The sequence below is a fragment of the Caretta caretta genome, chromosome 16, assembly GCF_965140235.1.
Source record: "Caretta caretta isolate rCarCar2 chromosome 16, rCarCar1.hap1, whole genome shotgun sequence".
NCBI lineage: Eukaryota > Metazoa > Chordata > Testudines > Cheloniidae > Caretta > Caretta caretta.
This window is the reverse complement of record NC_134221.1, coordinates 19,581,492-19,608,722: the sequence shown is the minus strand read 5'-3', so window position 1 is coordinate 19,608,722 and position 27,231 is coordinate 19,581,492. Positions and strand designations below refer to the sequence as shown.

The 27,231-nt window shown below is 46.5% G+C and overlaps 1 protein-coding gene across 1 annotated transcript in view; it reads right to left on the bottom strand.

Moving 5' to 3' along the window:
• NOTCH1 (notch receptor 1) overlaps positions 1-26,709 on the bottom strand; it is an 84,182-nt gene extending 57,473 nt beyond the window's left edge. The window contains exons 1-2 of the mRNA XM_048823072.2: positions 26,404-26,709; positions 22,074-22,155 (exon numbers count right to left, since the gene is read on the bottom strand). Of these exons, the coding sequence (XP_048679029.1) occupies positions 22,074-22,155; positions 26,404-26,461 (140 nt within the window). The 5' untranslated portion in view covers positions 26,462-26,709. The remainder of the gene's footprint in view (positions 1-22,073; positions 22,156-26,403) is intronic.
• Positions 26,710-27,231: the final 522 nt, after the last annotated feature.

Below are 27,231 nucleotides of genomic sequence, written 5' to 3'. Positions count from 1 at the left end.
ATGTTTGTACAGCACTTAGCACAACAGGCATCTAGGCACCACTATAACACAAATCACCATCACCACCACCACCTGGGTTATGGACAGGCCACTGGGAAAGGTCCTCCTCCTCCCGCAAATTAAAGGACACCTCTAGTGCAACAGATGGGTTGGGATGAACGAGGAGACTGCTCTCTGGATCAGACATTAGAAAACTAAAGCAGGTTGAAAAATGGGGATGGGGGAAGGCAATCACAAACATTTTTCTGACAGTTTTTCCTGTTTTCTCATTGAAATTTACAATTTTGAATTCTAAAGGATGTTGACCAGCTCTTCTAGATACAACTCAATTATATTCCTGGGATTCTGGATTTCTGGAGTGTCGGGGAGGCTGGGGGACCACGGCAAAATGGAGCCCCATGATCTGTGCTGTATGCATCAAACAGCTCATGTCAAAAGGGGTTGAAGAGCACGCACAACCTATATAAAAGTGGGAGTTTTCTCAACATCAGAATGATCAAAGTCTTAACCAGACCGGCTCTACACTCCCCAGGGAGCCTTCGGCAGAACACCTGCCTGTCTCATCACCACCTTCTGCTTCCAGGAGGTTGTGTGCGTGTGAGCATTCACATTGGAGGAAGCCTTTGTTTTTAAACCTTGCTCCCTTTCAGATTTTCCCCGCCCTCTGGTTGTTTGTGCTTTTCCAACACCAAACACACAGGAGCACCTTCAAACCCCCCCGGTGGGCTGAAAGTGGATCATTGTTGGGGGGCAGGGGGGAAATCACCAGAACACCCACTGCTGTGTTCAAATGAGACATGAGTTATTTCCAAACACCTGCCTCTTTAAAAAACAAAACAAAAACCCACAAGACGTCTGTTCAAGCCAATCTCTCCTCTGCAGAGCTTAAGGCTCTTCCTAATAATGAGGATGGCATGGTGGGTTTAGGATCAGGTTACTTTGAAACTACACCTGCAGTTTCTCACTGTGGTTTCTGGCATATGCATCCGTTAAGAAGTTGAATGTTTCATAGCAGTCACAATGGGTTCCCAGGAGAGCAAGAGAGAAGTAATGGGGGGGGGGGGTAAGCGAGGTGGCAAAAGAGGAGGATCAAGAGTTAGAAGCCAGTTCATGGCTTTCCAACACACACCTGGATGCTGGACACTTTTAGACGCAGTGAAGACTTTCAACAACCACTTAAAGAACAAAGTGCATTAAGAAGAATAACTGGGGAGAGGAGAGCAGAGGGTAATGGGATACAGGGCCTTTCACTCCTGGGTCCCTGGTTCAGATCCCACCCAGCTAGCTACAGAGTTTATGCTTTCTCTCGGCTAAAAGCTGTTAGCTTCTGAGGGGGGTTCAGTGGTTTTCATGAAATGCGTTTGGGGGGGTCCTGTCCTAAGCAAGCAGAGATTCCCACCTCTGACGGGGAGTTCACCCCAGAGGATCCCAGAAAAGACTCAGAGGGGGTTAAGTAACTGGAGGAGCCACACCTGTGGGAGAACTAGGCTGGATGAGCAAGTACTGACTGAGGATAGTACCCAGCTGGGCAGGACCAGGCGGGGCTGGTATAAAGCCAGGAAGTATGCAGCAGAAAGAGGGTTGCAACATGGAAGCCTGCAGTCATTCTCTGGGCTTAGAGAGGCAAAGGAGGAGACCCAAGGAGAGAGTAGAAGCCCTTGGCTCCTTGCCCTGAAACAAGGGTGGTGGAGCAGAAGCCTGATGGGGCTGGAGTAGGAAGGGCCCAGGAAAACAGCAGCAAGATTTGAGATGGTGCAGCCCATGGCTGCTGATTTGAGGGTCCTTGAGCTGGAACCTGAAGTAGTGGGTGGCCCCAGTTTCCCTACCCACCACTAGGGAAGTGGCATAATCTAGAATTGGAGATGATACCCAAACAGCGAGTCCAGTGAGACTTTACCCCAGAAGGGGAGGACTGTTTAGTGACCTGGCCAGAAGGCTGGGTCATAAAGCAGGAGCACAGAATCATAGAAGATTAGGGCTGGAAGAGACCTCAGGAGGTCATCTAGTCCAACCCCCTGCTCAAAGCAGGGCCAACCCCAACTAAATCATCCCTGCCAGGGTTTTGTCAAGCCAGGCCTTAAAAAAAAAAATCTTTAAGGATGGAGATTCCACCACCTCCCTAGGTAACCCATTCCAGTGCTTCATCACCCTCCTAGGGAAACAGTGTTTCCTGATATCCAGCCTAGACCTCCCCCACTGCAACTTGAGACCATTGCTCCTTGTTCTGTCTCTGCCACCACTGAGAACAGCCTAGCTCCATCCTCTTTGGAACCCCCCTTCAGGTAGTTGAAAGCTGATATCAAATCCCCCCTCACTCTTCTCTTCTGCAGACTAAATAAGCCCAGTTCCCTCAGCCTCTCTTCGTAAGTCATGTGCCCCAGCCCCCTAATCATTTTCATTGCCTTCGCTGGACTCTCTCCAATTTGTCCACATCCTTTCTGTAGTGGGGGGCCCAAAACTGGATGCAATAATCCAGATGTGGCCTCACCAGTGCCGAATAGAGGGGAATAATCACTTCCCTCGATCTCCTGGCAATGCTCCTACTAATGCAGCCCAATATGCCATTAGCCTTCTTGGCAACAAGGGCACACTGCTGACTCATATCCAACCTCTCGTTCACTATAAACTCCAGGTCCTTTTCTGCAGAACTGCAGCTTAGCCAGTCGGTCCCCAGCCTGTAGCAGTGCATGGGATTCTTCCGTCCTAAGTGCAGGACTCTGCACTTGTCCTTGTTGAACCTCATCGTATTTCTTTTGGCCCAATCCTCCAATTTGTCTAGGTCACTCTGTACCCTATCCCTACCCTCCAGCGTATCTACCTCTCCCCCCAGCTGAGTGTCATCTGCAAACTTGCTGAGGGTGCAATCCATCCCATCATCCAGATCATTAATAAAGACATTGAACAAAACCAGCCCCATGACCAACCCCTGGAGCACTTCACTTGATACCGGCTGCCAACTAGACATCAAGCCATTGATCGCTACCCATTGAACCTGGCGATCTAACCAGCTTTCTATCCACCTTATAGTCCATTCATGCAATCCATGCTTTTTTAACTTGCTGGCAAGAATACTGTGGGAGACTGTATCAAAAGCTTTGCTAAAGTCAAGATATATCACGTCCCCTGCTTTCCCCATATCCACAGAGCCAGTTATCTCATCATAGAAGGCAATCACGTAGGTCAGGCATGATTTGCCCTTAGTGAATCCATGTTGACTATTCCTGATCACCTTCCTCTCTTCCAAGTGCTTCAAAATGGATTCCTTGAGGACCTGCTCCATGACTTTTCCAGGAACTGAGGTGAGGCTGACCGGTCTGTAGTTCTCTGGATTCTCCTTCTTCCCTTTTTTAAAAGATGGGCACTACATTAGCCCTTTTCCAATCGTCCGGGCCCTCCCCCAATCGCCATGAGTTTTCAAAGATAACGGCCAATGGCTCTGCAATCACATCCGCCAATTCCCTCAGCACCCTCGGATGCAGCGCATCCGGCCCCAGGGGCTTGTGCACGTCCAGCTTTTCTAAATAGTCCTTAACATGTTCTTTCACCACTGAGGGCTGCTCACCCTGGCAGACTGCACCAGGCCAGCCGCCCATCTAGCTCAGCACCCTGCCTCAGACCGTGGCCATAACCAGCTGCTTCAGAGGAAGGTACACAAAACACTACAAATTCATTCCCCAAATGACAAGGAGGATGGTCAAAGCAAAGCCCATGCAAAAAGAAAAGGAGTACTTGTGGCACCATAGAGACTAACCGATTTGAGACTAACACGGCTGCTACTCTGAAAGCCAGTACAATCACTCTGCCCTGCGCTACACCCCACGGAGAACTGCGCAGGCTTATCTGTCCTTCATCCGCTTCTTGTTGCAACTGGGTTTGAGGAAGGAGTTCAGCGCTCACACACCCGGCACATCTTGGATGAAACACAAGGGCAAAGATTTGTTCCTATCAGCACCAGGTCCTCAAGCAGGAGCTTGAGGAATTTCCTCTTGCCAGCATTCCTTCATCTCCCCCTCCTCTCCTGAGGAGACAGCACAGAACTGCGGAATCACCGTGGGAACCACTACAGCCAAACAGTGATGCTAAATTAAAAACAGCCTGTTTCACTTTAAACTCCTGTCCACACCTGAGTTTATTAAACACCCCAGGACACCGGCTAGAAAGGAACAGTGGGTGAGTAAGCAACGGGTTATTATGAGTGACATACAGTTAATATAGCAGGCAGCTGCATCTGCAATCTTTGCTTAATTTAAAAAAAAAAAAATCAAATTGCAATCCCAAGTCTTCGATGTTTTTTATACCTAGCCCAAGCCATCTAAGTGAGATTTTAAGAAGTAGGTTTTTATCTGAAAGACAACAAAAGGAATTCCCCAAAGCTGGAAATGCTTGTGTGAGAGGGGAAGGGTGGTTGAGGGAAGTACAGGAACTCAAGCTGCTGCTCTTTCTAGCAGGGAGGGGGCAAATCTTGTATTGTTTTGTTGGCAGAAATATCTGGACAATTTTGGAATCAAAGTCCCCATTGTAATGAAACACAATATAATCCCATCACGAAGTGAAACAGCCTGGACTATTCATCAATGATGGTAAATAGCTACACGGAAGTAACTGCCTTTCAATGGGATGATGAGTCCCAGAGATTCATTCACAATAAAAATGTAGGATGAGAAATGAGGAGGCTAAGAGAAAAAATCATTTAATTCCCACCCTCAGAATCCAGGCTGCTAACTTTTTCCTGTTGATTTTTGCATTCGTTTTCAGCGCCACCTCTTCAGCTGGTGTAGACCAGCATAGCTCTGTGGCCGTGGCGCAATGCTGATTTACACTAGCTGAGGGGCCAGCCATCTCTTGCCACAAAGTACTTTCAGATCCATCTGCACTCTGCCCTTGTTGATCGAAGGCCTAGAGAATTCACTGGCTATGTTTAATTGAAGGTTAAATTAATTTCCTTAGGGATCCTTTACTCCCAGACACTATCTGAAACAAAACATTTCTGGCACTTCAAATGTAACCGATACTTCTAAAGCAGTCTCATCCCTGAAAAACAGAATCCAGGCTTAATGCAGAGTCATGCATTAAATTCCAACAGGTCTACTGGGCTGTCCAAAGACCAAGGGTATAGAACACTTTGTGGGTTAGTTCATAAGGATCTAAGGCCTCCTACTCATGCAGGTTGTCCCCATTGTGTTACATTCTTGAGTAAGGACAGCTAGCGTGAGTAGAGCTTACAGAATCAAACCCACAGTTTGATTGCAGGTGGTCTAACTTCCATGTACCCCTCGGGAATCCAATCCACACTAGCCTTCTACATCAACTGAGTACACGTCCACTGCACTTTGCATATTAGCTGCAAATGAACATGGGTTTGACCTTTTCCCAATTTGGATTTTGCAATTAAACTTCATTAGAAATTCGTCCAAACATTTTTTATGAGAATTTTCACTTAATTTTTTGATGTTCAAAATAAAATTAAAAAATTCACCTTGTCAAAATTTGGGGGGGGGAATTATGACACATTTGACTTTTTGTTTTTGTTTTTTAAGACAGCTATAGAAATCATTAACCTTGGAAATGCAGGTGTCATTGGAGAGTATAGGATGTGACTTTTTTTGGCCTACGGTGCCATCTTTCAGTACCACTTTCACAGCAAAGTTAAAGCTCTTTTGTTGACTTACAGTAAGAACGCTGCATCGTGAGAGTAAATGTACCTCTGCCTTAACCAGAGGATTCCCATGTGGTATTAGGCCAGAATTACATTTGATAAACCGTGAAATTTTGGCATAAACTTCAGTACCAGTGAAACCATCATGTCACTAAAGGATGAATAAGACTTACCAGTACTTCATTTCTTTCTCAAAAATCACCTCATTCATGTTTTGGCTAATCATTTAAACTACCTTATCTCCATATATGGGAAAATCCCACAAGCAACACATTCGATCCATATATCTACATTACTAATCTTGGAAATAAAACCCAAGATTAAAGTCTGAAGATACCAAGAGTTAAACAACCTATATTCAGCCCTGATTTATAAACAGAATGAGGACAGGTTTCAGAGTAGCAGCCATGTTAGTATGTATCTGAAAGAAGAAAAGGAGTACTTGTGGCACCTTAGAGACTAACCAATTTATTTGAGCATAAGCTTTCATGATCTACAGGTCACTTCATCGGATGCATGCAGTGGAAAATACAGTGGGGAGATTTTATATACACAGAGAACATGAAAGAATGGGTGTTACCATACACACTGTAAGGAGAGTGATCAGGTAAGGTGAGCTATTACCAGCAGGAGAGTGGGGTGGCGGGGGAAACCTTTTGTAGTGATAATCAAGATGGGCCATTTCCAGCAGTTGACAAGAACATGTGAGGAACAGTGGGGTGGGGGGAATCTCCCCACTGTATTTTCCACTACATGCATCGATGAAGTGGGCTGTAGCTCACGAAAGCTTATGGTCAAATAAATTTGTTAGTCTTTAAGGTGCCAAAAGTCCTCTTTTTTTTTTTTTTTTTTTGAGAATGAGGATAGGATTTTGAAAAGCTCATAAATGACTTAAGAGGCCAAAATCCCATTGAAAGTTAGTGGGATCTCAGCTCCTCAGTCACTTGGATGCTTTTGAAAATACTAACCTAAAGTATTTCACTAGTTGCACTATGGTGAAACAAACGAGACCGAAAAGAGGAAGAAACAGACAGCAAGAATGAAAGACAGGAATAGTGATGGATCTAACTTGTGTTTTCCCATTAAAAAAAATGCACAACCCCTCTGTAGCTTAAGTAATAAAAAAATCCCTTAAAATAGTTTTTTGGCAACAAAATTCCCCCTCTCCAAAGTCTGAGATTAAAAAATACATTTGAGCAGACAAATATTTCCTTTGAGCCTGATATTTTGGTTGTTAAATTTAACCAAGGAAACAGCCAGTGAGGGGGAAGCCTTCTACACCTTTCGCCTGCAAAAATCCCTGTGTCAACATGAAGCCTTATTGACTGAAAGCAGACAACAGGGGAGCCTCTGCCCTCAGGCCGCTATCCCACATTCTTCTGCAGTGTTCCTTAGAAACCCACCTTTTATTAAGAACAGCAGGCACGGTGAAAGGGCCGTCTGTCGCCTTGCCTTTTGACTTTGAGGCCTGTGTCTAACATTTTAATAGCAGCTAGGGGCCAGGGAGAGGTTGGGTTTTCTTTCCCCTCTTCTCTTTCCTCCAGGGTCATTCCATTGCAGGGTCGGTCATTCCCCCATCCAGCAACTGTCACTATCCTTTTCCTCTCTAGCCAACCAAACTAACCGCTTTCTTGCCTGAACGTTCAGACAGCGAGAGGACACCAGAGTTTTGAGGCTGACGGACGCCGGCAGAACTGCAGAACAGAGCGATTCCTATCTTTACCTGCATCGTCCTCATGACGAAATATTACAGTACTGGGCCTGCCTGTTACCCATAACCACATGCGTCTGCATGCCCCAAGTGAAGCTATTGCACTGTTTAGCACTGCATCTCTTTGGAAGAGCCTTATCCACATATCTTAAAACACTGGCACCCACGCATTGTTTAACTGTAGCCCATCTGCATAAATCTACTTTGTGTCTAATATTGATATTTTAAGCATAGACACACACACACACCCCTGCCAGATCTAAAACAGTCAGTTCTTATAAAAACAAAATGAAACTGTGCATAGTCAAAGTTCAATAGCTCTATGCAGCAAACACTAGAAGAAGCCTTAAAGTACTTTGGCTCTTGATCTTACAAGGCATTAATACTATTAGAAGAGATTCTATGTCATTAGCACAACCCCTTTAATTACGACCACCATGGCAGGAGGGCACAGGACTCAGGATGGCTGACAGCGTGAACAGCACAAATGCTGAAGTCTTCTTTTGTTATCCCTCCTGGGGACCGTCTTCGGTGGACACAAGAAGAGCCATATTGCAGCCTGAGCGGGCCTTGATGGATTAGCCTTTCATTCTCAGGGTCACAGCACAGCCCATAAACACAGTCAAAGCATCATGCCACTAATTCTGGTGCCTGTATATTATACCATAGGATGGAGGTTTGGTGATTGGACTGCGCCGATGGCTCAGAAATCAGAGGCTGTTGTGCCAGAGATCAGCAGGCCTGGGAAAGAAAGATCAGCCCTCCAATGTCTCGGAGAGCATCTGGGGGGGGTAAAGATACTATGAAAGATGCTGTACAAAATGAGGCCCAGTTCCCCTGCTCCATGGCAGCTATCCCGTTCAACTCCATGAGAATACTCCAGGGAGTAAGGGTTTGTAGGATCACCCCTGGAGCCCACATGCCACCCATCTGTCAAAGAGCTTTCGGCTTCCAGGCTGCCAAGTCTCCATTCACAAAAGAATAAGACACTTGTGAATGAAACACTCTCCTGTTCTGCAGGAGCTTAAAAACTCCAGCTCCTGGCCCAGCACTGGAATCAAACTTTCACATACAGCCTGATTCTTCAGGTCCATTCTTGCCTTCAGCTACATCTCTGCAACCTTTCCGGCTTCCCAGAGTTAGCTGTAAGGCCTGTTCTAAAACCAAATTAAGGTAACCAGAGTCTTTCTATCAACTTAAGCGGACTTTGGATCAGGCCCTAGGTGACAGGATAGTGAGACACTGCAATATCTAAACTTTATTAAACTGGTTTCTTTCCCCCAGGTCACAGCAGCAACATGGCATCATAAATCAAAGCACTTTAGCAGACTAACCTCCCAGCCTTCCTTACATGCTGCAGTTGTACAGTCTATTAAAGAGGGGAGCAATTATGGCATCTTTAACACTTACAAATCCATTTCACATCTAAATACCGTTAAGCCTCCCAGAGTTTTGGGAAGGGAATTAAGTTAAAATCTTGTTAAAAAGAAACTGATTTATGTGCAAATAAATTTTGCAACTTGACTGAGCATGAAAGTTTCCCATTAAATTTCAGCTCCCTTCCTGCCAACCCTCTCCACCGCCCCCACCATTTGCTGAAGGTTCACGAGGGCTTTCAACCAATGCCTAAATGTTAATTGATTAACTGACGTTGCCAATATTAACCATCAGACAGCTTTTAGGACTGAACATCATGGCATAAAAGTTAGAACAAAATGTTAACTCTTGTATGGGGAATAAGAGTCACAAATTACAATACTCTGCCCTCGTTAGGTTCAATGTTCAAATCATTGCTTGCTCTAATGGCACCAGCAATTAGGCCCTAATTTGGCAAAGTAAATGGGCTTGTATCTAATTCCAACTGTGAATAATCCTCCCGATTTCAATCAGTTAGGCATGTACTCACTTACCTGGCTGAATCGGGGCCAGAGTTAGGACTGCTGAGTTAAAAGCCACTCTGGTTACTTTTGATTTTAATGAAAAACACCAAACCAAACTACCTAGAATAGTGATGGAGTTAGAAAATAATCTAATACACATCAGCCACATTATAGCAGAATTCAGAGTAACAGCCGTGTTAGTCTGTATTCGCAAAAAGAACAGGAGGACTTGTGGCACTTTAGAGACTAACCAATTTATTTGAGCATGAGCTTTTGCTGTAGCTCACGAAAGCTCATGCTCAAATAAATTGGTTAGTCTCTAAGGTGCCACAAGTCCTCCTTTTCATTATAGCAGAACTCTTCCCCTCCTGCGGTGGGGAGGGAAAGCTATTCAGAACTGGGCTGTGCCCCCAGACACCTCAGTTACACCAGAACCACACACTTAGCCAAATCACTGTTTACCCATGACCCTGATCCTTCTTACATTCACGTCAATAGGACTCTTGTCACTACAGTCTCAGGAAGTAGGCACCGTATCTCCTGTTTCATCTGTATAAACAGATTCTACTGCACTGTGTTTCTGCTTCAAGAAGTGCCTAGCAAGAGATGCACAGTGCTCTATGCATCATATAAGGAGAGTTTTCCATGCACAGGGAACGTCAGGGGGTGGGAAATAGGCGCAGAGAGGTTAAGGGACTTCCCAATAAAACCAGGAGCCCGGACTTTCTGCCCAACCTTCTAACCACTCAAGAATGCAACTTCCATTTTATGATGGATAGGCAGATAGCTAGGGAGCGTATCTATTACAGCAGATAGAGATAAGATTAGATGGTAGCCCGCTGTGCCCATTGCAGTCAACGGGACTGAGAGTTGGGCTAACCGCTTCCATTGCGATAGTTAGTCCAATGCCGAGTGCTCTGGAAAATCCTGTCTATAATGCGGATATGTACACAGCTCACAGAAAGTATATACGGTGTTTTACAAATAGCATTTTTATATATATGCCCCAATCAAAGCAGGCTTAAAGCACAGTTTTAATGAAAGGCAAAACTCCAGCGTGGCAGACAGGACCCCGCCAATGCCTCCTCCTCCTCCAGCATCCCCTGTACTGCTGCACTTCCGAGCTGTGGGCTCTGCTGATGTACCGGCAAGGCAGACAGCTGGCTCTGATACACAGAATTTGTCACCACCCTGTAAAGTGCAGCCCTGCAATGAATTCGCTCCAACCTGACCTTCTCAACAGCTCTTTCGTTTCCTGTCGTTTCCATAAGGAAGGTCCAATCAAGTTGTTTATCCGAATGACTCTTCCCACGTCTCCTTACAGTGATGGGTTTCAACCTTTTTTTCATTTGCGGACCCCTACAAAATTTCAAATGGAGGTGCGGACCCCTTTGGAAATCTTAGGCATAGTCTGCTGCAGACCCCCAGGTGTCTACGCACCACAGGCTGAAAACCACTGCCTTAGAGAGATTTATGTACTTCACCCGTATGGTCAGTTTATAACAGCGCTGAATACTCTTACTTATAAGCTTCAAAGAGGTGTACTTGAAAGAGAAAACTATAAGTGATCAGGTATTTTAAACCACCATTGGATATTGAGCAGGCAGGCTGGGGGATGAGGGGCCTGGGTATGGTCTTACCGAGATCTACCAGAGAATGCTGCACAAACACCAAAATCACGTCACAGGAGGCTAATGGGACTTCTGCTATTAGCTTCAATGGGAGCCAAGAATGAAAGCTTCAGAGCCCCCATTCTTCACCCTGAACACTGTGGTTTAGAGGTGTGGGAGGGAAGTATTTAGCATGCACACAGCATCACCTCTGGATACACAAGCCTGAGATGGTAGGGACATCTACACAGGATTCCCCTCGCTTCTGCTGAAACTGGAAGCCTCTAAACCAAGAATAGCCAGGCTTAATCCATGTGGTTTTTCATGATCACAGAATGGTAGAACTGGAAGGGACCTCAAGAAGTCGTCTAGCCCAGTCTCCTGCACTCATTGCAGAACTAAGTATATTCTAGACCATCCCTGACAGGTGTTTGTCTAACTTGCTCTTAAAAATTTCTAGTGATGGAGATTCCACAGTCTCCCAAGGCAATTTATGATATGAATCTATTCAGTACCAATGAACAAACCCCACTCTAATCAGACTCTCGTCTCAGCTATGAATGGGAAAGATGCCCATTGACTTCAGTGGGCTTTGGAGCAAGCCTTTATTTTGCGCATTGTCTTCCATACTATAGGCCAGGTTCTCATCTCAATTCCACCACTGTAAATCTGGAATAACTCCAGACTTCTTTGGCATTACACCAGAATTACAACAGTTTTGCCAAAAGGAGAATCTGATCCTCGGATAAGACAGCCTGATTTCAAGTTCTGATCCTAAGAGCCACGGAGTACAGATGTCTGTAAGATGGCAGAGAAGCATAAATGGAGAAAATAAACTCCACAACACCACGTTTCCCTGTTTGGCCCCAATCCCCAGCTGGTGTAAATTGAAATAATTCAACTGAAGTCACTGGCGCAACGCTGATTAACAATAGCTGAGAATCTAGCCTATCGTCTCTGTATCGTTCCTTGGAAATTAAACAAACAGTCACAAACCTCGTGTGTGAGAACATGGGAGCAGAATTCTTTGCAACCTGATGGTTCTATGGGAACCCAAACTCCTGGACCTGCAGAGAAGGCACTAATATTAAACTGACCTTCCTCAGGGAGATCTTTAACGTTACGCACCACATCGGGCCTTCCTTAGTGAACTTATAGTAAATGCGCATTTTTATTGGTCTATTCCAGTGGTTCTCAACCTATTTACCATTGTGGGCTGCATACGCGGCCCAGAACGTGTTCTGTGGGCCGCATCCAATGCTACCTGTGTGGCCCTGAGGATGTCATATGGGCTGCAGCTCTGTGCTAATTGGGCCGCAGGTTGAGAACCACTGGTATTCCCGGTGTGCAAAAAATCTAACATATTCGAACAAGTGCAAAGCGTAATAAGCGAGCATCAAACTAGAATCGCTACACTTCTGTCACTTGGGTTATTATAAGCTGTTTGGAGACGTCTCTCTGCTCTGTGTTTGTACAGCACCTAGCACAAGGGGGTCCTCGCCTGTTACTCAGACTCCTAGGCACTGCCGCAACACTTATAATAAATAGTAATAATACCATCCTTTTAACAGCACTGCCAGAGTATCACGCAGGATCAGGCTCTTACCCAATAGACACGGTGCCCTGAACATCACTGCTAAAGGGATGTTTAGTGACTGTGTTTCAAAAGTTGTCAGTAGTGAAGCGGGACAGCCGAGCATCAAATACCATCGACAAGCAGAGCAGTCCAGTTAATGGGACTGCTGAGATTTGTCAAATTCCCCAAGGGGTTCGATGGTTTTAAATTAGAATAAAAGCCAATGTGCACCCTATATGTGCAAGAACACTATCCCCGATAATGTCACGGCTAACCTGGTGGCTGAACTTTGTGACTTTGTCCTTACCCATAACTATTTCACATTTGGGGACAATGTATACCTTCAGATCAGCGGCACTGCTATGGGTACCCGCATGGCCCCACAGTATGCCAACATTTTTATGGCTGATTTAGAACAACGCTTCCTCAGCTCTCGTCCCCTAAAGCCCCTACTCTACTTGCGCTATATTGATGACATCTTCATCATCTGGACCCATGGAAAAGAAGCCCTTGAGGAATTCCACCACGATTTCAACAATTTCCATCCCACCACCAACCTCAGCCTGGTCCAGTCCACACAAGAGATCCACTTCCTGGACACTACAGTGCTAATAAACGATGGCCACATAAACACCACCCTATACCGGAAACCTACTGACCGCTATTCCTACCTGCATGCCTCCAGCTTTCACCCTGACCACACCACACGATCCATCGTCTACAGCCAAGCTCTGCGATACAACCGCATTTGCTCCAACCCCTCAGACAGAGACAAACACCTACAAGATCTCTGTCAAGCTTTCTTACAACTACAATACCCACCTGCAGAAGTAAAGAAACAGATTGATAGAGCCAGAAGAGTTCCCAGAAGTTACCTACTACAGGACAGGCCTAACAAAGAAAATAACAGAACGCCACTAGCGGTCACCTTCAGCCCCCAACTAAAACCCCTCCAACGCATTATTAAGGATCTACAACCTATCCTAAAGGATGACCCAACACTCTCACAAGTCTTGGGAGACAGGCCAGTCCTTGCCTACAGACAGCCCCGCAACCTGAAGCAAATACTCACCAACAACCACATACCACACAACAGAACCACTAACCCAGGAACTTATCCTTGCAACAAAGCCCGTTGCCAATTGTGCCCACATATCTATTCAGGGGACACCATCACAGGGCCTAATAACATCAGCCACGCTATCAGAGGCTCGTTCACCTGCACATCCACCAATGTGATATATGCCATCATGTGCCAGCAATGCCCCTCTGCCATGTACATTGGTCAAACTGGACAGTCTCTACGTAAAAGAATAAATGGACACAAATCAGATGTCAAGAATTATAACATTCATAAACCAGTCGGAGAACACTTCAATCTCTCTGGTCACGCAATCACAGACATGAAGGTCGCTATCTTAAAACAAAAAAACTTCAAATCCAGACTCCAGCGAGAAACTGCTGAATTGGAATTCATTTGCAAATTGGATACTATTAATTTAGGCTTAAATAGAGACTGGGAGTGGCTAAGTCATTATGCAAGGTAGCCTGTTTCTTCTTGTTTTTTCCTACCCCCCCCCCCCCCAGATGTTCTGGTTTAACTTGGATTTAAACTTGGAGAGTGGTCAGTTTAGATGAGCTATTACCAGCAGGAGAGTGAGTTTGTGTGTGTATGGGGGTGGGGGGGATGTGAGAAAACCTTGATCTATGCAGGAAATAGCCCTACTTGATTATGTAAAGAGTTGTCACTTTGGATGGGCTAGCACCAGCAGGAGAGTGAATTTGTGTGGGGGGTGGAGGGTGAGAAAACCTGGATTTGTGCTGGAAATGGCCCACCTGTTGATGACTTTAGATAAGCTATTACCAGCAGGACAGTGGGGTGGGAGGAGGTATTGTTTCATATTCTCTGTGTGTATATAAAGTCTGCTGCAGTTTCCACGGTAAACATCTGATGAAGTGAGCTGTAGCTCACGAAAGCTCATGCTCAAATAAATTGGTTAGTCTCTAAGGTGCCACAAGTACTCCTTTTCTTTCAATGTGCACCCAATCCACCTGCCATTCATCCCATTGACTTCAGAGGATTTTGCGGGATGCAGATCAGGGGAGAATTTGGCTCTTAAGGCCAGATTCTGTTCTCAGCTGGCTCCAATGGAATTACTCTCGATGTACAATGGAGCCGTTTCCGGATTTACACCAGTGTAACGGAGCAGTATGTGGCCCTCAGCATTGAAAGTACAATGGACGAGCTTTCAACACCGAGGGCCAAATTCTCCTCAATTACATCAGTGCAACTGCTGCAGTGATATGCGGACAGCCAGCACATGGTATTACAATTGCCCCGTTTACCAACTCCAAACGTGGGTAGGAGCACATGGCCCTGGGGCTGCACAGGGGTGTATTTACCCTGCGAGAAGGGAATTTGTCACTTCCCCCCACACCTAGTTATCCTGCTGATAGTTCTGGCCGTCCGTTTCACCGTGTCGCGCAGTCACTCTCCCTTCTACCTTATGGCTCACAAAGCTTTGTGCCTGTAAATAAGGAATACACTACAGGGCTTGCTCCTGAAAACGCTGACATATGCAGCCCATATTCAAGCAAAGTCCTCCCGAGGCTAAGAACTGCAGCAGTTGGCATTTGCGTGGCCATGCTTTGACACCCTTGCCCACACAGCCCATTGGAATGAGCGGCTCAGCTTTTCCTTTTTTGCCCTGAAAATGCAAAAGTTTACATCCATGACCTTCCATTTGAGCCCTTGAAAGCTTCCTGCTGTTGGACAGCCCATTACACTCCAGGAATGCCATTCCATTGACTTCCTGCATTCGGCTTCACCTCTGCACACCTGCTCCGGGGACGCAGGACACCGACTGCCAAAGCTCCGTGTTAGTTTAGCTACGGCCAAGTAAACCATTTACCTCCTGGCGGTTGTGACACTGCACTGAACCGTGCAGAGGTCTCCAAATACCCACACTTCCAGGGAAACGAAATGGCCCCGTCTTTAGATGTAGCAACAGAAGCAGAATTACATGGAGGAATCACAGAGTCTGTGGTTCAACTCCAGTGGACAGGAGCAGACACGAACAGATCCTAAAAGTCTCAGCATAATTCTTCCTACACCAAACATAACTCAAGTTGTTACTGCTCAACAGGCCAGAAAGTAGAGCGAGCGCCATTAAAAACTGGGCAGGTACCACCCGCAGGCATTTACCACCGGGTGTGGGGTGGGGAAGTACACCCCTTCTAGGCACAGGGGGATAAACAGCCATCTCCTAATGGTGCCCAGTGTGATGAAGAGCAAGAGGTGCCATTTGAAAGGAAGCACTGGAATTTGGAATTTGCACTGGACTCTTGTTTTCCACTATGCCCTTAGATCCCTTCAGTGCCTAGGCCTGACACAAACAGGCTTAGTTTGGTGGATGTGGGAGTGGCACAAAGGTGCCCTTTGCACTTCCCTGATCTGGTGTGCCAGGCTGGTCCCTTGGTGCCAGTTAGAGGCCGAAACCCCCTCCTTCTGGGTCAGAGGCCTCGTTCAGTGTCCAATCCCAAGAGATGCTGAGCATCCACAAATCCCACCAAGGTGAATGGGAACTGCTCATCACCTGTCTGGATATGGCCCGCAGACAGGCGGATGGATTCCTATCTAGCATCTAAGCCAACCACCCTTCCCATCAAAAGTCTACTTTGCTTTGGGAAGATGTTGATGTAGGATCCTGCAAGTAAATGCAGGCTCCTCTACCCCACAGACTTGATTTATGGCCCTGAAAAACTATACCCATACCCTGGAGATAGCTTAGCCATGAGAACTCACCATAATGACCACACGTACACCGGCCTACGGTAATTGCACCCTGAGGCTACTAGTTGGTTAAATATGTTTATGCTCTATAAATTTCACATTCCACTCACATACATACACGTTACCAGTCAGCACGTCTATGAACATGAGCAAAATGAGGGTCAGGGCACCTCCAGGTCTGGAAAGAGAAAGTTAATTTACAAAGGATGTTAGTTTAAAACTTGCTAATTGCTTGCTGATGTATGTTATTCAGTCCTTTAACTGCCAAATTGTTTGTTTCTAATGTCTTACAAATAGAGGGGCAAAGAAGGTGGGGGAAAAGTGGAACCATCTAATGCAATACACAATAAACTATAACAGCCTTTGGGCCAGATCCTCAGCTGGCGGAAATCAGCAGAGCTCCATTGAAGTTAACGTAGTTATGACAATTCACACCAGCTACAATTCTAGCCCTCTGAGGTCAGATAGTTCTGACAGGGCAGGTTCAAGCGATGAAGGGGAAAAAAAACAAAACATAATATACAGCCAGAATCCTACACACAGTGTAGCTACACCTGCCATCATGAGTACAGGGTGTTCAGTAAACAGGATCCCACAAGTTCTAAGGCTCTTCTTTCTTGCTCAGAGTCTCTGGTGGCATTTAAGGAAAACAGAGAGATCAGTCACTGCATTAACGATTATGCTCCTTCTGTTCCCAAGCCCTTGGCCAAGGGACTGGAATAACTCAACATGTTTTTGTGGAGGCAGAATCTCAGTCAGCTGAAGGTGGTAACGAGGGATTTCACCAAGGCCAGACTCTCAGTTCATCAGCGTAACTCCGCTGATTTCAATGAGGAAACACTTTGCACAGGCACAAGGCAAAAGGCACTGGAGAATGAGCCCCCCAAACCCCTGTTCTGAAAAACTTCCTAAATGATGTTTAGCAGTGAGGTGGCAGGGCACTGCAACCAGTTTCTTGCACTAAGCACGTGACAAAAGCTATATGCAAAGTTCAGCCATGAAATCACTCTTCCAATCCCTCTTCTGACTCTGAGAATAGAAGCCATTGGAATGGGTGGGGGAAAAGTTTAATATATTAAAAAATCCCTATAAACCAGCATGAAATAACACAAGGGGCCAGATCCTCGGCTGGTGTGAATGGATGAAGCTCTGCTGACTCTGGGGGCAGTGCTGATTTATGCCAGCTGAGGATCTGGACCAAGATTCTCCTCCACTGGAAGCTGCAACAGGGAATGCTGGTACTTTTGTATTTTTAATCTCCCCTCTTCCACCAAGTCTCCAGGCTCCAACCATGTTCCTTCCGAAAACATGAGATCAGACTTGAAATGACCACCCAGGAGTCTCAACGTGGCTGAATCACCATGAGACTGTTCCTTTAAGAGTTTCCTCTGGTTGATTGTTTCACACTCCACCCTCTTCCTGTCCAGCATGGAGGCGACGTTTTTTCTTTGTTATTATTTCATGGAAATAACGTTGGGCTAAAGCACATGAGAAATATCAAGCCAGAAGGAAACATCCGTCCTTTAAAATGAGATAACAATGACCGAGCAGTTGAATAACTCAGAGGCCACAAAGGACTGCAGAATGAAGACTGTCGCCGGAGCTTTCTGGTTGTCGCCACAAAATTATTTTAATCTAAAGTAATAATCTCTTGCTTTTTAAAATCAAGGTTTAAACAAATATTTCCCAACTCCTACGGGTCAGATCCATTGGCCACTAAAGTTTTTTCGTTGACCTCCACGGCCTTTGGATCAGGTCCTATATCCAGAAGTTGAGCCATAAGGCTGCAGAGATTCATAAACAAAGGAAGTACTTTAGCAAACTGACCTTTTCCTCACTGCAAACCTAGTGGTTAGATTTAACCTGTTCCTTCGCCTTAACAGCTGCTTTGCTACACTGGGCCAGATTCTCAGCACGTTGGCGTAACCCACTGCTTTCAGTGAGTTCGTAATTCAGCCCCCTCCCAAACCATCCGCTTTTAACTAGTGGAACGGGGGCTCGCTGGGAATAAAATTCATGTCACAACAATCTTAGATCAGTCCTATTCATTTGCGATGGTACCAGTCCAAAATATAACTGTACCAATGTTTAATTAGGACCTATCACCGCAAGTCAAAGTGATCCTCAGAAAAATCTTTTCATCTGATCTGGGAACATGCTTGATTCAAATGAAAGCCTATTCCATAAAGCCACAGTTAACACACACCACAAAACTACACTTGTCAGTGCTGTTGCAGTCAGCGGCTAGCATCACCGTCTGCTGGTACAAGCTTTTGCAAACCAGGCTTTTTAATGTTATAGATTGAGGGCAAGAGTTTGGTGTTGGGTTACTTTTACCTTGAGTTAAGTTCCTCGCAAGATCCCGTTAGATGAAATATCACGATCATCTTTCTAGCTGTTTGCAAGATCATATTGTTCCTGCATAGGAACTCGAAAGAGACAAGGTGGGTGAGGTATTATCTGTTATTGGACCAACTTCTGCTGGTGAGAGAGACAAGCTTTCGAGCTCACACAGAGCTTTTCTTCAGGTCTGGGAAACAAACTCTGAAACCCACAGAAGAGATCTGTATAAGCTTGAAAGCTTGTCTCTCTCGCCAACAGAAGTTGATCCAATAAAAGATATTACCTCCCCCACCTGGACTCTTTAATGTCCCGGGACCAACACGGCTACAACTACACTGCATATAGGAACTCTAAAGGCAATTTAATTAGGCCACTTCTGTTGCAAAACCTCTAGCTGATCAAATGCCCAGGCCTCTTCATTCAATTAAAGCTCTATGTACACAGACGGACTGGCAAGGAGACATTAAGATAAAGGACCAGGAGTTTTCGGAAATGTAGCTGTAAAATAATAAAAGTAAGTGAAAGCTCATAATTTCACCCCAGTGATTTGTTTTCCATAACAGGGCTTATACATTGATAACTCTGAAACCAAAGTCACCTTCAAGTAACTCAGTTATCTCTCTGCTGTAATGAGTATCCACAACAAATGCAGAGATACTTCTCCAGTGGAGTAGCTTCTCCCTCGTCCACTATTTAGTTCACTCCACTTTCTAATTGGATTTGTGGGGGGAGCACAAAGGAGCTTTATGGCCAAACTGTGTTAAGTGCCAGGCCAAACTGAGATGTGGCCTCAAGCCAAAATGGTATGTTTCATTCAGGCGCCAATGGGAGGTGCTAACTTTTTCCACTTCTGCTATCTGTGCTCTTAACTTTGCTTTGTTTAAGGGGCTTGGAAGCAAAACTCCTAGTAAAGAGATACTTAGAGAAGTCTGAAAAATAAGATTTTGCTAACCCCATCAGCTACCTTGGAAGTTACATCTCATCCAACGTCTCAGTCCCTACTAAATTTGCCTTCCTGAAATCATCATCCATTAAAAGTTCAACCTACACAGACAGCATTCAATATTAATGGCTACCGAAACCTTAGTTTTCTGCAAAAAACAGTTCACACATTCGCAAGCAGCTCTGTATTCATGGTTAAGATGATAAGTCACTTGCGGCTGCCAGCAAAGAAATTCTTCAAAGATACCAAAATCTCTCTTTTTCTCTTAAAAAAGACAGATACTTTGGAGGCTTTTCCTCCTTTTAATAGAGCTTGCACACATCAGATCTAATTAGATTCCACTGCCATCTGCACATGCAATGTAAATCGGGGGGAGTTGGAATTTAAGAGAAAGAAAGAAAGAGACAGACAGACAGACCACAAGGAAAAGGAGGGGTGTAGGGTTGGGGTGGGGGATGGAAAGAGTTATGCATTCGGGGAAGCCATACATGATTAGTCACACAGCATTAATCTGCCTCCCTCAACAATAGCTGCCGAATTTCGACCGAATCCCAGCTGTCGCTCTTTGAATGAAAGAAAACAAGATTTAGAGCGTCAAGCGTTGGTAAGGGCTTCTGCAAAATAAAAAAAAAAAAAAAAGTGGCGTGCATTCATTAGCAGCTCACAAAGGGACCCAACTTTTGTCCATTAAATTGTTCATGTGCCTGATTAATTTGCTGATTTTTTTTCCGGGTGGGGGGGTGGTTTGGATGGAAGGGAGGGGGCAGGAGATGACAAACTGGGCAGAATAACCCAACTGAAGCAAACACGCAAACCTGATCTTCCCCCTCCCCACCGAACGTTGTCGAGGAAGATTGCCATTCAACAGTTGGCATGGAAATGCCTTCAGGTCCCTCTGCAGAGGGGAGCTCTGAACTGGAAGTCTGGGACGGACAAGACTGTCTTCTTGGCTAGCCCCGACCTCGCACACGCTTAACAGGTGGATGGGGGAGGCTGGCTGGAAAACAAACCCATCCGGATTTTGTTTATGTAACAGTGAAGAAAAAAAAATAAAAGACTGGAATCTTATTCATTTCTCTTTGATTATTATTCCTTGGAAGGTTGGAGTGAATCAGTCATCGCTGTGGTGGGTCAGTTCATGAGTCCTTCAGAGAATCCCAACATTTTACACATCAGTTGGCTCCATGATCCAGGATTGGAGAAGGCCGGTCAGAGAACTATCACATAAAACTATCTTGCAGGCAAAAGGTGCCTCCCTCTTACCGAGCGAGCCATGCATTTTTATGAGCCTAATCCTGCAACACAGCATGGGCCATATCCTTGGCTGGTGAACATCGACTCCACTGACTTCAGTGAAGTTATGCTGATGTGCCATAGCTGAGAGCCTGGCCACAACCGCCTCCAACCCCCATTGACTCTCATGGGAGATGGTGGCCCCTTGTCACATCCACTGAAATCAATGGATACCTAAATGTCTGTTTATTTCAGTGGCAGCAGAATCAGAGTCACGATGTTAGGAAGATCACGCTCTATTGTAAATTGACATTACGGTGTCCACAATTCAAGAAGCATGTTGATAAATTGGAGGCAGTTCAGAGAAGAAGCAGGTGAAGGATTAAAGAATTGGAAAACATGCCTTATAGCAACAGACTCAAGGAGCTCAATCTCTAACAAAGAGAAGGTTAAGGGATGACTTGATTACAGTCTGTAAGTACCTATATGGGGAACAAATATTTATTAATAATGAGCTCTTCAATTTAGCAGAGAAAGGTATAACACAATCCAATGGCTGGAAGTTGAAGCTAGAAAAATTCAGATTTAGAAATAAGATGTAAATTTTTAGCTGTGAAGATAATTAACCACTGGAATAATTTGTCAAGGGTCTCCATCACTGGCAATTTTTAGATCAAGATTGGATGTTTTTCTAAAAGATCTGCTCTAGGAATTATTTTTGAGAAGATCCATGGGTTTGCTATATAGGTCGTCGGATTAGGTGATCAGAGTGGTCCCTTCTGGCCTTGGAATCTATGTCATTGGGTTGTCACTGAGCGTGATCTCTGGCCAAAGGGTAGGATAAATAATAGGATACTCTTAAAATGCTTGCTGAATTTTTTGCAGTGGACATTAATGCTTTTTACAGGCCCAGCAGCTGGTCTCCAAAGCACAAGATTCTGGGGCCAGAAGCGGGAGCTTGTCCTGGAACGAATTAAAAAAAAACTGAATAAGGCTATCAAGAATCTCCCTTAGAAGTTACTTATTGGTCCAGATGGTCCTGCTCCACTGCCTTCAACAGGGTGACACATTTGGCCCTGTCTTGTATTTTCCCCCAACCAGGACACCACGCTTCATCACACTTCCACTGAGGCCAAAGGCCTGACTTGCACTGACTCCTATGCAAGTAGGACTGGGACCAAATATGGCTGCAAATTACTCTTGCACCTCAAATAAAGAAAATGCTTTTCCTCTTTTAGAATTCAGTCCTTCAAAGCAAAGTCAACTTGATGGCAATGTGTTCGTCTCGATAAAGGAAACTCATTGGCTCAGTTCTCTTTTATACTTACAGGCATACCCCAGTCCCATTGGAGTAAGTTTCACACTTTCCTCCATTCAAGCAGGATTCAGCAGGCTGTGTACATCGTAAACCTGCAAACAGAAGATGAGAATTAACCAGGAGCTGGGCCATGTCTACCCTACAAAATTACATCGACTGTTGGCATACAGACACCTCAATAATTACATTGTGCGTGTTGACGCTTTGTTCCTTGTGTCAGCAGTGTGCGTCCTCAGCAAGAGTGCTTGTATCAAGTGAACTGTCAGTGTGGGGCATTGTGGGACAGTTTCTGAAGGCCAGTAACAGTCGACGTAAGCGATGTAATGTCTACACTGATGCTGTGTCCACCCAACTACATCAACCTTGACGCTATGCCTCTCGTGGAAGTGGAGTTATTAAATCGGCGTGGCAAGGCAGTTCTGTCAGCAGGAGTGAAATGTTAGCATAGACACTTCCATAGTCAGGTCTATGTAAGTTGCCTTGCGTTGACCTAACTCTGTAGTGTAAACCAGGCCTTCGACACCTCTATTAGCCTAATCCCCAGAAAGAACAAACCGAGTCTTTTGCTGATTGAAGGCCTTCTCTTACTCAAGTCTATGAGAGGTGGTCTTATACTTCACTTGTAGGTGAGTGGCAGGTCCATGGTAAGAAGAGCCTGCATATTAGTCTATAACAGCAGGCTCAGAGACGCTAGCGCTGCTAAACCTCTGGAGGCGATGGGCTCTCAGAAGATGATGTCCTCAAATGATGAAACACATAAAAATGCATAGCTATTTGCAACGGGTGGAGCTGTGACCAGGTTCTAGGCAGCACGTGATTTCAAAGGGGGCTGGCATAACATTGCCCAGTCTCTTGTCTTTCATGCAGGGAAAAGCTGGCCTGAAAAGATAATTTTTGCAAACTTGATGGATTTTGGACTCAATCATGCATTCTTTATTCAGTTAAACTCTGAAGGAGCTCAATGGGAGCACTGCCTAAGCATGGAGTTGGTCGGGGCCTTAGGATTCGGGTGACATGGGCTATTCTAAAAACCTAACCAAGGAGACAAACCGGTAATCATTACTCATGGGAGTAATCTTTATTTAAGTGAGCAGTCCATTGAAGGCTACTAGGGTAAGGATTTCCAGGATCTGGTCCTTTGGGCCAAATTCTGCTCTCAGTTCCCCTGGAATTACTCCTGATTTTACATCTCAATCTGGCCTATTGATTGTAAATTTTTCCGGGCAGAGACCCTTGGCCAAAATTGACTCTCACGTTGGGGTAAAACCAGAGTAACTTCAGATCAATCAATGGAGTTACTTCAGATTTAAGAGTAACAGCCGTGTTAGTCTGTATTCACAAAAAGAAAAGGAGTACTTGTGGCACCTTAGAGACTAACCAATTTATTTGAGCATAAGCTTCCGATGAAGTGAGCTGTAGCTCACGAAAGCTTATGCTCAAATAAATTGGTTAGTCTCTAAGGTGCCACAAGTACTCCTTTTCTTTTTACTTCAGATTTATAGCAGGGTCTCTTCAAGCAGAACACATCCCTGGGTGTTTGGTGTGTCTGCAAAGCCCCAAGCATCTCTACAGCACTGCATAAAAATAATTCAGTAATAATAATTGCAGATAGGACTCTTAACCAATAAAAACCAGCAGAGGAGCCACTGCAGTGGCATGGGACATTAGTGGAATGAAGGCTGCTCATGACACAAGTTGTTTCCAATATGCAAATGGCAGCGTACAATGGAATGCCACCAAACATATGGCGACGTGCTAGCAATTCTCTAGAACAGCTTACAGGGGAAAGGGGGCTGCCACGGAGCTTTAAAGAAAAGCAGTCACAGAGCACCCTGGGCTGCTTTCACAAGGCAAAGTTATCTGCAAACTTGAAGTTCAGATTTCAGGGCAGGCTCCCATCCTTGTTCTCAGCCACCTAGCTGGGTTTCTTCCCCCCCCCCTCCACCCCCCTCCCCTCCATACTGCTACTCTCCTGACTACAGAAAACGCTCATGAAACTATTGCTGAATTGTCTGGCTGTTCAGATATTCATGATAAAAAAAAAAAAAGGACAAAAAGTGGCTACAGACTGTCCTACAGAGGGAGAACAGAGAGTTGTAAAGCCACAGGCACACACTCCCCTCCTTGCTCGTGGGAAAGTGCAACAGCTGCAGAGCAGAGCCTTCCCTGATTCCTAACAAAGGGGGAAATCAGAGCTACCCATTGTAAAACGTTAAAGACGCCTCTTGTTACATTATTTACTGTAGGGCAGCTCTCAATCCTGTATCCCCCTTGATACTCAATACCTGCTGCCTGGAAGATCTGATTGAGTCAACTAACAGCCCCCCTACCTCCTACCATGCCAACACACTGCAGCCTGCTTTCTCTGGGGAGGAGGGAATTAAGCCAGCCTGGGTCTCTCCTCAGTTATGCAAAGTGAAGTGAAACCAGACAGCGAAAACGTTACCTAAACGGGGCTTTTTTCCCGGAAGGCTGTGATGACACCCTTACTATGAGTAAGACTTCTGACTTTGTATCATAACTCTGAAGTATGCCGGGGAACCCTACACTCCTTAAGGCACAGAGCATTGCTCAGTCCTACGCTCCCTGGTCCAAAAGCTCCAGAAGAGAAACCTCAGTCTCTCTCCTGTTTAAAAATCCTTGCTTTCAGGACAGATGCAGCTAGGCATCCCTTTTTACACACACGAGAGGTGGCTATACAGGCTGGCTGAGCATGGACCCCTTTTTTTCTCTTATACACCAACACGGTGTCTCCTGGTAAGCTCCCTTGCTTGCATCAGTGGCACTGGTTTCAGTGGGAGTCAAGGTGGCAGAATCCAACCCCCTATGTCACAGCTCGCATCTGTTTGAGCCAAAACATTAAGGGCCAGCTTCTGCTGCCTTTTCCCTGAGTAGCACTTACTCCGCGTTAGCAGGCCCCAGGCAGTAAGGGAGACTACTCACGTGAGTAGGTGCCACTCCTATATTTATACTCTTACAGAGCGCTTTTCAAAGCGCTTCACAAACCTTTATTTTTTTTCCAGTGTTGTGAGGATAAAGGCAGGATCGAAGTGCTACATTTGCAAGCGGAGGTTATTTCTGCATGTTCAGGAGAATTTTTTTTTTTTTCTGAAAGCATCTTCCTACTCATTTCTCTCCCCTTGGCGAAGCTTATGCATCTTTCAGTTTAGGCCTTTTAGACTAAAAAAGAATCGCTGCACGAGTTTCCATTTGATGGTTTCCCCACAGGTTACTGCCCTGTGCCGAAACAAAACGGCCTCTGACATCCGCCCCAAAACTTGCGAGGAAAGGGGCTGAGAGAACAAGAAATCTGACGTCGATTCGAGAAACAGGAAACAACGAATGAACCAGGCTTTCAAAAAATAAAAGCCAGTCTCCGGCCTGAGCTTGAAAAGAGCACAAGGGAAAGACCTTCTCTCTGAGCTTTGCAACATGAAATATTCCACTGCTGAGAAAAAAGAATTCATACCAAAAAGCCCCCCCACACCACACCCCATTGCTATCCTGAGATCGGTTCACAAAGCTCCCCCCCCCCCCCAACACACACGGGCTTGGGTTGTGTTATAAAGCCAGTCATGCTTTCCAGCCCTGGTGATGGCAGCTTTTAAAGGCTTGCTCCTCTCAGGAGAGCTCGAGAGAGCCAAGTTTGAAGAGCACTCAGCTCAACCCACCCCACTCTTCTCCGCCTTGGATTTGGTTGAGGGCTGAAGGTCTGCCACCTTCTGAGGCAGGATCAGCTCTCCCCACGGACTGGTTTAAAAGCGAGGGGGTTAAACACACTGGATTCCCCGCCCTGAAGCTATGCCAGCCACACACCCTCTCAGGTGGGTTGTGATCTTTTAAAATCAGAGGGGAGTGGAGAGGAGAGATTCCCTCTTGGAGGGCAGTTGGTAGCAGACGGCAAACGAACACACACACACCCCCAGAGCAATTTCACTCCGGATTGCTCGTTTCCCTGATAAGAGCAGAACTTTTCAAGCCACAGTCTCTTCCCCTTCAGCCTGCTCTGGGCTGAGCCGCTGCCCGTCAGCCCTTCTTTCACTTTGCAGAGGGTTTCACCTGCCTTAGCGTGAGCCCCGGCCTCTCCCCCGCTAGAGCCCCCCAGCAAGGAGCTCTGTCCTCTTCTCCAGTCGGCAGGGGAAGAAGGGAAAGAGACGGGCGAGAAAGTTTCCGCTTCGCCTGCGAGGGGAGGCAGGACTGTGCTGGGACACGCCGGAGCCCAGCTCCAGCTCCCGGCCGGGGCGCCACTTAACTTCTGCTCCGGAGCATCAACTCTCTGGCGGCCACAGACGCCCCGTCCCAGCCTCTCCCTTTCCCCCAGGCCCAGCCCTGGCCCCTACCTCGGCTCAGCACGGGCAGCAGCGACAGCAGGAGGCTCTGCACCAGAAGCTGCTGCATTCCTTCTCTTCGAGCTCCACACGGGCGTCTCTCTTTGCGCTGGTCCTGGCCCCCCCTTTTCAGAGCCACATCGATCCCGGGGCGCCCCCAGCCAGCCGGTGGGCATGCAGGATCCTCCCCTCCCCCCCCCAAAAAAGCACCCCCGAACTCAGGCGGGAAAAGGAATCCGCTCCCAGGGAGAAATGCCCGGTGCCCCCAGAGACGCAGAGAGCCGCGGCGCCCCGTGCAACCTCCGGCTGCAAATCCCCCAGCGAGGAGAAGGAGGCGGCTCTGCGCCGCGCTCTCCGCCCTTTTCTTCCTCCCCCCCGCCCCTGATCCTTCCGCCCAGGTGCCCCGGGGCTCAACCCAGCCAGCCGCAGCGCCCTGCCAGGGGGCAACGGGGAGCCTGCCCCTGCGCTGCAGAGGAGCAGGTGGGCGGCGGGATCGATTTGGGGAGCTGCTCCCTTTAAGCCCCTGCGCTCAGGGGGAGCCTGGGCAGGGGAAACTCCTTGGCGTCGGGAAGTTTCCCAGGCTGCTGGAAGTTTTGTGTGTGCGCGCGCACGCGGAGGGATCCCTGCGCTGCTCATCCCCAAGCGGGGTTGGGGTGTCCCCCCCCCCCGCCACCCCCGGGATGCCCTGCCCGCGTCCCAGCCCGGGGCATTCTGTCCCTGGGCTCCAGGAGGGCGCTGGGGCTGGTGGAAGGGTAGGAAACTCTGGGGAAGTGTGTTTGCCCCTGGGCAGCAAGAGGGGGACTTGAGGCTGCATGTTGCTGGGGAGCGGGGGGGGGGGGG